At 41.0% G+C, this 15,000-nt stretch overlaps 2 protein-coding genes across 3 annotated transcripts in view; both read right to left on the reverse strand.

Moving 5' to 3' along the window:
- The window catches only part of LOC109196493 (Na(+)/H(+) exchanger beta-like), a 37,391-nt gene extending 34,390 nt beyond the window's left edge, over positions 1 to 3,001 (reverse strand). For both annotated transcript variants that reach the window (XM_019350533.2, XM_025902244.1), the window contains exon 1: positions 2,659 to 3,001. In XM_019350533.2, coding sequence (XP_019206078.2) covers positions 2,659 to 2,881 — 223 coding nt within the window. In that variant the 5' untranslated portion in view covers positions 2,882 to 3,001. The remainder of the gene's footprint in view (positions 1 to 2,658) is intronic.
- Positions 1 to 15,000, reverse strand: part of LOC109196492 (zinc finger MYM-type protein 4) — a 196,862-nt gene that overhangs the window by 118,614 nt on the left and 63,248 nt on the right. The window lies entirely within an intron of this gene.

The following is a 15,000-nucleotide window of genomic DNA, read 5'->3' on the forward strand; positions in this document are numbered from 1 at the left end:
GCAGCTTCTCAGTTAAATTGCATCCCCTGGTTCTGACTCATGAGAAATTTTTGGAATGGCTATAATCGATTTATAAAAAGTACTGAGTTGAAAATTAGGCAGACAAAAAGCACAGTCAAGGTTGCTTCAGAGACAAATGATCTGTGAATATGCTTTTTAGCTTGTAATATATAAATTCAATAAACATGAATCAGAGACACGGCTGAGGCAGAGCAGGGTAACAGCCAGTTCAGAGCCCACTTTCACTAGTCCTGGGACCGTCAGAGGCTTTAGGTCACCACTGTCCACTGCTGCTGTCAGCCTACACATTCATGTAGAATCATTTTTTTGATGTGCTTTTCTAAGATTTTCTGTACTTTCCTTATTCCTTCTGCTCACACTTTCTGCTAATGCTCATCTACCATTTTTACTTGGTGTCCTTGATCTGCATCCTAACAAGTGAGCCACACAAGCCAGGTGGGCCTTCTTTCTGTCCTCTCCCTTGAAGTACTGGGCTTCTTGCCCAAACAGTGAGGCAGTACCCTGCCTGCTTAGTCAGGCCCCTGATGTCACAGGCAAGTGACAAGCTGCTGGCTTTCAGAATAATAATAAGAAAAAAAGAGATAGTTCAAGACAATTCAGTGTTCAGTAGAAAGCAGAAAGCCGGGAGAAATTGATGGCTGGGGGTAAAGACAGTATAAAGGAGAACGCAAGGAATAAGGAAGGGAAAAAGCAAGCTGCTGCTGAAACAGCCCTCAGGACAATACTGCAAGGCACAAGTAGGGCCCCATTGTACTTAAGACCAAACATCCAGACTGCTGAATCAGGTTGCTTAGTCATGATTGAAGCATGGAGTGAATAGAACTCTTAAAACCTCTTAAGCCCCAAGGGTGTTTCTGAGCTTCCTGCTCGAAAATGTAATGCCAAAATTAAATTGATTATTTCTCTGCAATTACAAACTCTGTCCTTACAATCTTGGTATCAAAATAAAGCTAACACTTGGGACATTTAATCGGAGGTGTAAATATTAAAGCAGATATTACTGTGTCAAAGTTACTGAGACTGGAACACAGAAAAAGTAAGTAGATTTTATTCTCGCCTAATTTTGTTTGTAATTTTTAGCATATAACCCTTTGAAAAATATGCCTCAGCTCACATTTGGTTCCAGAAATCCAGTAACCAACATATAAGCATCATCTGTGCAAAGATTTATGTTTCTAAAGTGAAACAGTGAAAAATTACAGCCCTGTCAATACATGAATATCCAGACGTTGTACAAAAATGTCCAATTTTGGCACACAATTGGACACCATGGCAGATTAATTTTTTTAGGTATTAAAGAGCAGAAAGTAATAAATTTTATTAACAGGCCTAAACATGCTTTTTTTAAATATATTTTTGAAGAATTAACCACACATTTACATGGTAATGGCCCTTTTCTGCAGTGTGCATAGAGCGTTTGAGACCCTTTAAGCTCTGAGGGGCTGTAACTTTGGTTTCTTTTGGTCAATTTGCGTGATTGACACCTCTTTTTAATCGTTTGAGCCAATAGATTCAAAGTAACGATGCCGCATTCACGTCACTTCAACCAATCAGACATTGTAATGCCAAAACCCACGTGTGTCCAAATTTACTGCATGTGGCGTCTGTTCAGTCACGTGTCTGTAGGTGGGTCTAAAATGGAGGTTGTTGACGAAAATGACTCTGATGCGGCTAGGTAGGCATGGTAACTACGGGCAACCACGTGGTTACCGGCTACCGGAGAAAATAACAGAGGAAATCGGGACGGTAAACTAATTTCTGTCTTAGCGCATTTGCGCCGCTGTGTGTTTTTGTGGTCTTCTTTTGCGGCTAATTCAGAGAATTTTGGTCTGATCGTGGTGAAATTTGGTGTGGAGTCAGTGATAGCCCTGGAAGCTAACCAGCCTATCTTTAGCCAGTTACATGAAGTCTGAAGAATTTCTGGTTCGGTTGTGTTTGTTTAGCGGACTTCTGCGCATTTACGTAACTGCTCGTTTAATCGCGGCTTGTTTTCGGTGTGTTTGGTGGTTGTAGAAATGGTTTATATGACATTTTAGCTGAGATTCTGAGGTTTCTGTGGATACCACACATGTCTGGACTTATATTTCTCAACCCGCGTTATAACCGATTAAACGTGATCTCCTTCTTTTTCCCCCCGATACCGGGGGCGTGGGGCTTAAGTACATGACGATGGCAGATCTGATGAGTAATCTTCCTGAACAGCAATGTTAATTTGCTCTCTCCCAGACTGAGCTGAGCTATTTTGGTCAAACTGGTAAAGTCTGCATACCAGAATCATCATTAATGCACAACAAAAGGATGGCCAAGTGGTCAGAAATGATGCATTAAGATTACCGTTAGTTTACTTGACAACTTCCATACCATATGATTTATCTGTGAGATCCACTATCTGATCATCTGGAAAACTGCACTTTAACCCAACTCACGTTCAGATGTGCTGTCTAAGAAAGATAATTCTGCATGTTTTTCATTATTTAAATATTTACCTAACCAACTGGCTGCAAATGGGACACCTACGTTACCTGAAGTAGGAGACACTTGTAGAATTTGGGTTAATAACGTAACACAGGTATTTCCTGAAAAGGCTGAACTCATAGTGACAGGTCACATGAAGCTTTCACATAAAATCTGACTCACCTAATTTCAAAAGAGAAGCAAGCAGGATCCACATTGCAACCTCAAATGAAATTTGAACCTTTCCATAGTCTAAATAAAGAAGTGGAAAAATCCTTCCAGTGCCGTTAGTGCTGATGTTAGCTGATGTTGCATGTGCCGTTGGTGGAGAAGGGTGGTTGGAGCTGGTAACATCATGGGCAAGGCCCAAAACCATCAGCAAGAGCATTGCCAACCTGTTGTCCATCTTGAGCAAGATGGATTAAAGAATGTACATTTTAACCACAGGGCTCGCAAAATCGCTAGCCCGACGTCCCGGGGCTAGAGATTTTTCCAGTCGGGCTACCAGAATCTATCCCTGCCCTGCCCGTCGCATTCTTTCGGAAATGTTGCTGGGTAAATATGTCATTGGCATCGGTGAGCCACTGTCAATATGTGACTAGGGCTGCTCAATTAATCGAATTTTAATCTAAATTACAATCTGGGCTTTCAACGATCATTAAAAATGACTGAGCCGATTATTAGCACCTCCCTCGTGCTTTACTCTCGCGCTGCTCCGTGTGGCAAATCGAGCGCACCTCTCTGCGTTTCGAACACGCAGCACAACAATTAAGAGGAGCTAACAGAGGGAAGCTCGGAAAGCTAAGCAGAAGTTATTTGGAGAGGAGAGTGACTGCCGTTGGCTGAAAAGAGAGGTAAAAAAAACCTTCAGTGGTGTGGAAACATTATGGGTTCGCGGAGTCAGACGTGGATCAAGTAGACATAGTGTGTAAACTTTGGTGTTGTAGCTGCACCACAGAGCGACATGGCAAAGTTCACTAAACATAGATGTTTACATTTTATTTTTTATATTGCAAACATTTGCACTGTTATCAGTATTTGCACACTATTTTATACTATTTTTGACAATCTTTAAAGCCATTATTCAATTGCGTTGCAACATAATGTTCTGCCGGGTGTGTTGTTGGTTTCCCTCGATTTCTGAGTCGACAAGTGCCTTTGTTACTGGGACCAGTAATTTTAAGAAAGGCCCCCATTAGAACCCATGAGAAATGCAAGAAATGGATTATTGCTCAGTCTGCAAATAACATACTAAAAATCAACCTGAAAAATCTGTTTAGAACAGCCTACTATGTTGCAAAGAGTGAACTACCACTGGCAAAATTTAGCAGTCTTTGCAAACTTCAAAAAGCAAATGGCCTAGATCTTGGTTCCACTTGCCTCTTACCTGTGATTTCAGTGGAAATTTCAAATTCAGACTGATTCCTGTTGTACAGTTCTTACAAGTTCATAGAAATTTCTGTTCAATTACAACCAAGTATTTGAGTTGATGATTGTAATTTTTATACAATATTGTAATTTGTGTTTCAACAATTTTTTGATTAATGTTTTGTTTCCGTTACAATATTATACTTTGTAACGGAAACAAAACATTAAAAAAATTGCTCCCTTTTTTATTCGGGCTACTTAAATTTATTTTGGGCTACCAAAAACTGAAGAGTCCCTGCCCGAAGGGCTACCAGGGATTTTGAAATTTTGCGAGCCCTGAACCAAACATATCAAGACCAATAAAACCAATATCACAGACCGCTGTTTTCCCCGCTAGCTTGTTAGTTGAGTGGGAGGTCAAGGATCGCTAGACCCGCTCAGGTTAAACATGATATATAAGTCGCTTAGATAACTTAAAAATTTTATTGTTTGGCTTTTTCAGTGTTTTATTTGTTCCTGAGTAAATTGGTTTGGCCGACATTAAAGTTATAGTTTTCACACGAAACAGTTTTCATTTACGTAAGAATATGACATGGTATGATTTTCTCACCCAATAAAGGAATATTTAATATATCAGTCTACTGTTCATTTTATCAGAAACAGTTTTCACAACTCATACATTTTCTTTTTACACATATATGTAAGCAATGAGCCAAATTTAGTAAAGCCAACATATTAAACGAACAATATTTGTCTCTTATACAGTTAAGCCCATAATTATTCATACCCCTGGCAAATTTTGACTTAAAGTTACTGTTATTCAACTAGCAAGTTATTTTTTGACTGGAAATGACACAGGCGTCTCACAAAAGATAATAAGATGATGTACAAGACGCATCATTGTGGAAAAAAAATATTTCCTAGCTTTTATTTACATTTGAGCAAAAAGTATCATGTCCAGAATTATTCATACCCTTTACAAACTGTCACAGTCTCTGGGAAAATCCAAAGTTCCATACCATTCCAAATAGTCAAAGCTGTTCTAAAGCATCCTAATTACCCTGATTAATTGGAAATAGCTGTTTTGATCAACTCAACAGGTGAAAAACAGCAGCTCTCTGCAGGTGGTCTGCGGACATTCATGGCTAAGACAAAGGACCTCAGTGAGGACCTGCAGCTGTGCATTGTGGCTGCTCACAAGTGAGGAATGGGCTACAAGGCCATATCCAAATGTTTTCAAGTTCCAGTGGCTACAGTGCAAAGTATTATTAAAAAATACAAGATGTTCCGCACTGTGGAAAATCTCAGAGGACGTTGTCGGAAGCCAAAAGTGAAACCTGTGCTGGCCAGGAGAATAGTGAGAGAGGTGAAAAAGAATCCAAAGATCACCATCAAGGCCATTCTGGTGAATCTGGGCTCTGCTGGTGGCAATGTCTCAAGGCAGACAGTCCAACGGACACTGTTGGGATTCCACGGATGCAGACCAAGGAAAACGCCACTTCTCCAGGCACTTCTAAGGCATGCAAAAGCTCATTTGGCCTTTGCAAATGCTCATCTGGACAAAGAAGAAGGTTTCTGGTCTTCAGTGTTATGGTCAGATGAAACAAAAATTGAATTATTTGGTCACAATGATGTTGCCTTCATTTGGCATAAAAATGGAGAAGCCTTCAACCCAAAGAACACCATCCCCACTGTCAAACATGGTGGTGGGAACCTAATGCTTTGGGGGTGTTTTTTTAGCCAATGGACCAGGGAACCTAATCACAGTAAACAGCACCATGAAAAAAGAGCAATACATGAAGATTCTCAGCAACAACATCAGGCAGTCTGCAGAAAAACTTGGCCTTGGGAACCAGTGGACATTTTAGCACGACAATGACCCAAAACATACAGCAAACGTGGTGAAGAAATGGTTAGCAGACAACAACATTAACGTTTTGCAGTGGCCTAGCCAGAGTCCCGACTTGAATCCAATTGAGAATCTGTGGAGGGAGCTAAAGATCAGGGTGATGGCAAGAAGACCCTCCAACCTGAAAGATTTGGAGCTCATTGCTAAAGATGAATGGGCAAAAATGCCTGTGGAGACATGCAAAAAGCTGGTCTGCAATTATAGGAAGCGTTTGATTGCTGTAATAGCCAATAAAGGCTTTTCTATTGATTATTGAGAAGGGTATGAATAATTCTGGACATGATACTTTTTGCTAAAATATAAATAAAACCTGAGAAATATTTTTTTCCACAATGATGCCTCTTGTACATCGTCTTATTATCTTTGGGGAGACACCTGTGTCATTTCTGCTCAAAAAAGAACTTGCTTGTTGAACAAAAGTAACTTTAAGTCAAAATTTGGCAGGGGTATGAATAATTATGGGCTTAACTGTATATAATACGTCTATATATGCACTGTTAAAGATACTTTTCTTTGAATGAAGATTTAAGGTGATAGGAAATATAAATAAGTGCAACTTGAATCTTTACTGAAGCTCAGTATTTGACACAGAGTTCGAGTTCACTGCTGTAATAAGTAATAATGATTAATATAATAATGTTGGCCATATTATATCTACTTTACCAAAGTGTGGTGACTTTATTTTCATGGACAACATTAGCTAATTGTTAATTACTAGCTAATCTTAAAATGACTGTTCAGTAAAGAAATGAAGCCCAACAATCATGCTTTTACAGTCCCGTGGTCTCAGCCTCAATTACTTATCAAATCAAACAAAGCTCATACATAAACAAACAGATAAACAAAAACATTTTTTCCTTTCTCTTTTCTGTTAAACAAACGTGTATGAAACATTTCCAGCGGTTAGTATCATGGTTGCTAGGCAACGTGAGCAGGACTTCACCAATGACATACATTGCATCATCCTAACTTTATAAACATTTCATTTATACTTAAGTATAAATGAAATGTTTATAAAGCCCAGATCGTAATTTAGATTAAAATTCGATTAATTGAGCAGCCCTAGTCACATATTGACAGTGGTTCACCGATGCCAATGACATATTTACCCAGCTACATTTCCGAAAGAATGCAAAAGCATTGACATATATTTTTCCTTCCTATGATAGCCCCACGGGCAGGGCAGGCATAGATTCTGGTATCCCGACTGGAAAAATCGCTAGCCCGGGGACGTCGGGCTAGCGATTTTGCGAGCCCTGTTAAGGATTCAAATTAAGTCAAAACGTGCTTACCCTTAGTGCAGTTTTTTCTCTTTATCCAATGAACAGTGTGTTAATCCAGTGTGTTAATCCAGTGGACTGAATAGAAAAAATGTGCCGCGCAGAGGGGTGGGTTTGTGAACATCTCGCGATATTTCATGAAATAACGCGATAACTAAATTCAATCCTGTGTGGATTTAAAAATATTTATCTCAAATTTAAAACCATTTATTTTCTCAAGCATCTTACAATTTTAAGTCACATCTTTGTGTTTCACTCAATAACATGGACGTCGCGACAAGTCCCCAAAAATGAAGCCAAAACGACTCTATCTCCCCCTGGTATCTGGCTGCAAGGCTTTGGAGCTTAATGTCACTGGAAGGGGCGTGACCGCCGAGGCGCCATTTTAGCAGGCCAAACAAAGGGCTAAAGGAGCGAAAGCATTCGCAATGGTTTGCACTTGCTGTGTTGTCGGTTTTAATGTTAGATCGCACGATCGGGAAGGGAATAAGCCGGAAAATGGGCTCTCTTTTTATTCTTTCCCCACCTGGAAGCAACGATAGGGAGCTTATTAGTGATGGCCAAATGAAGCTTTCTGAAGCACTGAAGCTTGTATTGAAAAACGGTTCATTACTGGAAGCTTTTCAACACAGTCCTCTCTGGTGACATCTTGTGTCCAAAAATATGAAGAGCAGCTTGAATCCACAAAATAAAACCAACTGCTTCATAATGATTGCTCACTCTACAGAATGGAATTCTGTCTGATATTGGGCTGCTGTTGTGTTGCTTTGAACGTGTATTTTTTGGTGTTAAAAAAAATGTAGTTTATTTGTTTAATAAATAATTTTGACCGGTAAACTTTCCTTGTTTAAACATGCACCATGGTGTGTTCTTTCTTTGCTTGTGACTTCTTGATGTTGGTAAATACAATAATTGAAAAATACCACGTTACATATAACATACATATAATAATGCACATTATGCAGTATGCGTCTGCTGTGAGGTCCTGCCTCCATGTACTTATGCAGTTAATTGCCGGAGGGGTATATTTATAAATAATATTATATTAGGGAAATTTTCCTATACATATTTTTGACCTGGGGGTAGAATTGATTGTGAAATGGAAAGGGAAAGTGCTTATGAACTTGCAAATTAAAAACATGATGCATTGAAGGTAACCCTTTTTCATTTTTATTTAAGAAGAGAATTTGTTCCACTGTGCGATGGCCGAACCTGTTCCTTTTCGTGGAGATAATGTCTCCTGCCTTAAGGAAAATCCCTTCACATGGAACAGAAGAGGCTGGAGTGCAGAGAAACTGGCAGAGATGCAGTTATACAGTCTACCTGGGCCCCACAAACTATCAGCTAAAGAGAATAAATAAATTAAATTGCTGCACATTTTGTAGACTAACATTTTACGATTATTTTTTAAAATAATATATATATATTTTTATAACATTAAATGTTACAAGTCAAATGGAAGTTTTTCTAAAGTTATTTAATGATCCGCGGTGATCTGAAAATGATGTGCCGGGAGTTGTGCCGTTCTCGGCGGCTTCAGTGACCCTCGAGCTCTCTCTAGCTGTCGAGCTGGTGGGTAACAGACTTCTCCGAAAACGTCGAAGCACTTTTGCAAATATGCGATACCTTGATAAACCGAGCAGATATTTGAAGTTTACACAGCTACATTCTCGCCTGAAAATATGTTAAAAGTTTATTTTGTGACCCAGAAAGATTAATAAAAGTAATTTTAAAACTTAGTAGCGGCCGCCATTGCCGGAAACTGGAGTTTGGCTGGGCCGCGCTATGAATTCTGGGATATGGTGGGCCACGAAGGACACACCCGACCCATCCTTCAAATTCGGGGAAAAGGAGGACGCATTTGTCGGCTGCATTCGGAGGAGTCCACGAATTTGGACAGCCTTCGGCGCGTCGCTGTGACGTAATCGGTCTACAAACGCGGCCTCAGGAGGATGCAGCCCATGAATTTGGACACGACCAGTGCTTCTGAACCAGTGTGTTGTTTTTTTCGACACACGCTCCGGAGCGTCAGCTTCAAGCGGGCCATCACTAGAGCTTATGTATCAGATTTTACCAAAAGAAGGCATCTAGCCTGGATAGCAGCTTTGAGGCGAGCTGATACCCAGTTCTCTACCATCCCCAGATATTTGTTGGTGTGCTCCAGACATTTTCATTCAGGTAAGTTCGAAATAAGTTCATATTACTCTTTATAGCCTATTAGTTTTATTTTCAAAGGGTTCTGAGGTCATAGCAAATTCGAACAAACAACCTAATGAGTGATTTTGTAGATATACATCCTATTGATAGAGTTACTAATTGTTTTCCATTATTGCAGGCAAACCAGCCAATGGAATGGATGAGACTACAGTGTTACTTAGTTCTCCAAAAGTTGATTCTGTTCATCTGGACGTAGCATTTTGTGGGAGAAACGTTTCGTCACTCATCCAAGTGACTTCTTCAGTCTCAGCTGACCATCTCTGAATCGAGGAGGGGGCCTAAGGGTACATCTTTCGCCATCTTACAATGCTGTGATTGCAGCCATTCCCCAACTCTCTGTGAATGGTACTCATGGCCATTGATCAGTGGTCTTTGGTCAGTGGTTGTTGAGCAATGGTCATGAGAATTTGCATAATTATGATTAAGGAACTGACCTCACAGCCCATTGTTCCTTCAGTGGGCTGGTTTCAGTCATTATGCAAAAGTACGGTTTATAAGATTTGGGGAAACCTGCAGTCAGCTGAGACTGAAGAAGTCACTTGGATGAGTGACGAAACGTTTCTCCCACAAAACGCTACGTCCAGATGAACAGATTCAACTTCTGGAGATTTATTTTCCTGGATGATTGAGAATGCATCAAGAAGTGTACTTAGTAAGTACATATTCAGTAAATGCAAATTATTTACATGGCAATGCACTTCAGGCACAAATGTAGACCCACTAAATAAAACATTATGGGTTATTCAGAGCAGAAATATGCTTAGAGAAATATTTTCCCATCAGTTGAGACAACTTCTCCACAGTAGCAGGTGGAATTTTTCTTTTTTGAGGATGGCTTCTTTTACCTGTCACTGGTCTGTTTATGTTTTGATTGAGAGCCTTTTTTTGGGGCAGCTGAAGAGGAGAAGTCTATCTTATGACCAACCCCTGACTCTATCTTGGTCATATTATCCAGCAAAACCCAGTATGCAGGTTTATCTGTAACAGTCCTTGTGCCACGGATCGACACTGGTGCTTCTACTTTACACAGAAGAGCAGCGACATGGGTGCAGGTCTCCGGGACTCTGGCCTTACAGGTGCAGTGGGCGTCTTCAACCTTTCCTTTGATGCTCACAATGACCCATGGCTGCAATGCTGGTTCATTCAGTCTTTGAGAGTGCAGTATCTGAAACATACAAAGACAAAGTTCATTTAAAGACAAGAACTTTAATGAGCCAAGGTCGACACAAATGTGTTTTATCTACTTTCAAATCCATTTATCATAAATGTAACAAATGAAGTGTTTAGAAAGTTAGCGCATACATGTAATTTATTAAAATCTGTAAGCAAAAAATGAAACTAAAGTATGTAATGCAAGGATGTAATCACTTTCAAGAGGGAGAAAGCATAAAGTTCGATATAATTATGAATCACTTAATGTGATAAGGAGATTCTGCAGGTCGTCAATCAATGTATAAAACCAAAATAGAACGTATTTTTAGTTACACGGGACATAAACAGCAAGATGTATAATTAGAATTATTTATAATAAATATGAATTAATTTGAGCAATTTCTTTAACCATAGAGAATGACTAAGTCCTTCAGGACAATGTCACATCAACACTGAACTCACTATGTTATCCATCTAACAGAGCCTCAACATGTTCTCACTGTAATTTCCCCTCATGAATGAATTTATGCTTGCACTAATCTGAATGTTCAGAGGGAAATCAAACGCATTTTACTCGCAGTACTCAAGCTGACTTACCTTTGTTTGAATGAGGACGAATTCCCAACGTGGACGCTTAAAATAGCCAAATCTTGTACCTAATCCTTGGTGAATTGGATGTGCGCCTCCAGACATTTATAATTGCAAAATTGGTTCGCCGTGTATTTGCTGACTCCACTGACAAGGTACGAAAATATATCAGGCTAAGTCAATAGCAGTTGGTCTTCAGGGACAGGCGAAGAGAAAAAAAAAGGATGCTATGAATGGACCAAAATTCAGTCAGGAGAAGAACTAAGATAATCTATCCACAATACGAGGTTAGTCATTAATACAGGGAGTGCAGAATTATTAGGCAAATGAGTATTTTGTCCACATCATCCTCTTCATGCATGTTGTCTTACTCCAAGCTGTATAGGCTCAAAAGCCTACTACCAATTAAGCATATTAGGTGATGTGCATCTCTGTAATGAGAAGGGGTGTGGTCTAATGACATCAACACCCTATATCAGGTGTGCATAATTATTAGGCAACTTCCTTTCCTTTGGCAAAATGGGTCAAAAGAAGGACTTGACAGGCTTAGAAAAGTCAAAAAGAGTGAGATATCTTGCAGAGGGATGCAGCAGTCTTAAAATTGCAAAGCTTCTGAAGCGTGATCATCGAACAATCAAGCATTTCATTCAAAATAGTCAACAGGGTCGCAAGAAGCGTGTGGAAAAACCAAGGCGCAAAATAACTGCCCATGAACTGAGAAAAGTCAAGCGTGCAGCTGCCAAGATGCCACTTGCCACCAGTTTGGCCATATTTCAGAGCTGCAACATCACTGGAGTGCCCAAAAGCACAAGGTGTGCAATACTCAGAGACATGGCCAAGGTAAGAAAGGCTGAAAGACGACCACCACTGAACAAGACACACAAGCTGAAACGTCAAGACTGGGCCAAGAAATATCTCAAGACTGATTTTTCTAAGGTTTTATGGACTGATGAAATGAGAGTGAGTCTTGATGGGCCAGATGGATGGGCCCGTGGCTGGATTGGTAAAGGGCAGAGAGCTCCAGTCCGACTCAGACGCCAGCAAGGTGGAGGTGGAGTACTGGTTTGGGCTGGTATCATCAAAGATGAGCTTGTGGGGCCTTTTCGGGTTGAGGATGGAGTCAAGCTCAATTCCCAGTCCTACTGCCAGTTTCTGGAAGACACCTTCAAGCAGTGGTACAGGAAGAAGTCTGCATCCTTCAAGAAAAACATGATTTTCATGCAGGACAATGCTCCATCACACGCGTCCAAGTACTCCACAGCGTGGCTGGCAAGAAAGGGTATAAAAGAAGAAAAACTAATGACATGGCCTCCTTGTTCACCTGATCTGAACTCCATTGAGAACCTGTGGTCCATCATCAAATGTGAGATTTACAAGGAGGGAAAACAGTACACCTCTCTGAACAGTGTCTGGGAGGCTGTGGTTGCTGCTGCACGCAATGTTGATGGTGAACAGATCAAAACACTGACAGAATCCATGGATGGCAGGCTTTTGAGTGTCCTTGCAAAGAAAGGTGGCTATATTGGTCGCTGATTTGTTTTTGTTTTGTTTTTGAATGTCAGACATGTATATTTGTGAATGTGGAGATGTTATATTGGTTTCACTGGTAAAAATAAATAATTGAAATGGGTATATATTTGTTTTTTGTTAAGTTGCCTAATAATTATGCACAGTAATAGTCACCTGCACACACAGATATCCCCCTAAAATAGCTAAAACTAAAAACAAACTAAAAACTACTTCCAAAAACATTCAGCTTTGATATTAATGAGTTTTTTGGGTTCATTGAGAACATGGTTGTTGTTCAATAATAAAATTATTCCTCAAAAATACAACTTGCCTAATAATTCTGCACTCCCTGTATACTGCAACAACATGGGAATAGAGCAGCTGCGAGGGAATTCAACATGAATCAATGGTACGGAAGTAGAGGAATGGGCAGTTTTTGGCTTTCCCCATATTCCAAAAGTGCTTTGTCTCTTTGCTATTACGGTCACCCGGCATAATTTGCAGATGTTATTGCTTGCAGCCGCTGCCATGCTTTTGACCAAAACAGGCGCAGCTTGATGACAACATCAACATGACAGTGAAGCAGCGAGCTGCTGTCTTTGAACGCTTCAGGAGCGGCAAAGTGAAAGTGCTTGTGACCATGAATGTGTGCTCAAGAGGTCAGAAGGCTACTGAGTGAGAGTTTAAAATAAACTCATCCTGGCAGGGAATGTCAGTGATTGCCAATGATTGAGATCAGTGGTGGTAGAGCTGGAGGTGGACCCTTCTATTTTAAAGTGAGGCAGAGTCACTTTATTACAATTTTTATTATTTAATCTATCAGTGGAGAAAATATCTATTAAAAAAAACAAAACATTTAACAGTCAGCCAGTCTAGATCACTTAACCATTGTTGATCCCTTAAGTCATTGTCCATCATTACTTATTATTTCGCTTATGTGGATTGCAGGTATTGATGTGGAACAGGTGTCTTTGGTGGTGAACTTTGACCTTCCAGTTGATCTGGACGGGAATGCTGACAATGAGACATACCTTCACCGCATTGGCCGTACTAGTCGTTTGGGTCGACGTGGATTTGCCGTTAATATAATGGACAGCCAGCACAGCCTGGATATTCAACCATCTTGTGAAAGAAGAAAATGTTTTACCCGTAATTTTACGGTGCATTTCTGGCAACCACAGCTGGCAGCGGTTTACAGTAAAATCTACGTTTGTTTGTTGTTGGGTTTTTTTACAGTCTGGATATTATCAAACAGAGTGAGATGCATTTCACTATGTTCCAGTTTTACTTGAGTTTGATAAAACTGAGAGAATTCAGATCCTAATGTGTCTTCTTTTTTCCATTGATGCGGCGGCGAGATGGCTGCTTCCAGGGCCAACGCAGGAGGAGGCACTGCTGCTGAACCGTTTAATGCTGGAACAGTGCATGGTGGGCCTGCCGGCGATCACAGCCCGCTGGGTTCGCTGCCACCGGTCCGGACCACAGCGGTGACGCTGGCGGAGGACCACTTGGCGGCAGGACCGCTGCTGGCACTGCAAGCATTGCGGCTAAGGGGGGTGCCCTCGGAGTGTCAGCCGCCGCCTGCCGCTCGGTGGAGAGGAGGTGAGATCGCGGGCTGCAGAGGGCTTCAGTATGGAGCCCGAGGAATCCTTTTGCGGCGCTGCTTCTGGCCGCAAACCTCGACAGGCCTGACGCCAGCCCAGAGCCACGGGGAGCCTCTCAGACGCCAGGGCCGGATTGCTGGAAGTGCTGGTGGCCGGAACACCTACGCCGGGAGTGTCCGCTTATGGAGGTCGGCCAAGTTTTCACATCACTGGGGCTCTAGCATCCGCTCCCGGTCCAGGAGTGACATACCGCATACCGGTAAGTTGTGTTAAAAACAGGTTAAAGACAGCTCAGAAGCATTTAAAGATGCAAATTTAGCATGGCTAATGGTGGTGTAAAGCCTCTACTGCCTCTACTCCACTGTATTTCTGTTACTAATTTTTGTTTGTTGTTTTTTAACACAGATTTCAGAAGAGCAAAGATGAGCACTGTTGCTTCATCCTTAATACTTTAAACCAGAACTGGATTGGAAATCAAAAAATCCAGATTCTTCTTCCACAGCAATAGGTTTGTCTCGCACAAATCTATCAATCTAACAATCAGAGACAACTCTACTGCCGCTAGTAAAGCATTGGATACCAGGCAGAATGCTTAGTGTGATGTCGTGCATGAGGGAGATGCCTGAGACGAGCACTGTTCCTGACGCTCGAACCCCAGTCACTCTCAGTTAGCTCCCCCGTAGCACTGCTCTTTATTGTGGTTACATGAATATGGATAGGTTCATTAACATATGACATCACACACAGGCATACATGTGAGCAAAGAGAACCTTGTGTGTGTGTGTGTGTGTGTGTGTGTGTGTGTAAAGATATGGCCCTTTGAATGCTTCCTTAAAAAGCCGGTGCCAGGAGTCCAGCAGTCCACCAAAACAGAAAGTGCGTTATACTTAAACAGATA

The sequence above is a fragment of the Oreochromis niloticus genome, linkage group LG22 (genome assembly GCF_001858045.2).
Source record: "Oreochromis niloticus isolate F11D_XX linkage group LG22, O_niloticus_UMD_NMBU, whole genome shotgun sequence".
NCBI classification, from domain to species: domain Eukaryota; kingdom Metazoa; phylum Chordata; class Actinopteri; order Cichliformes; family Cichlidae; genus Oreochromis; species Oreochromis niloticus.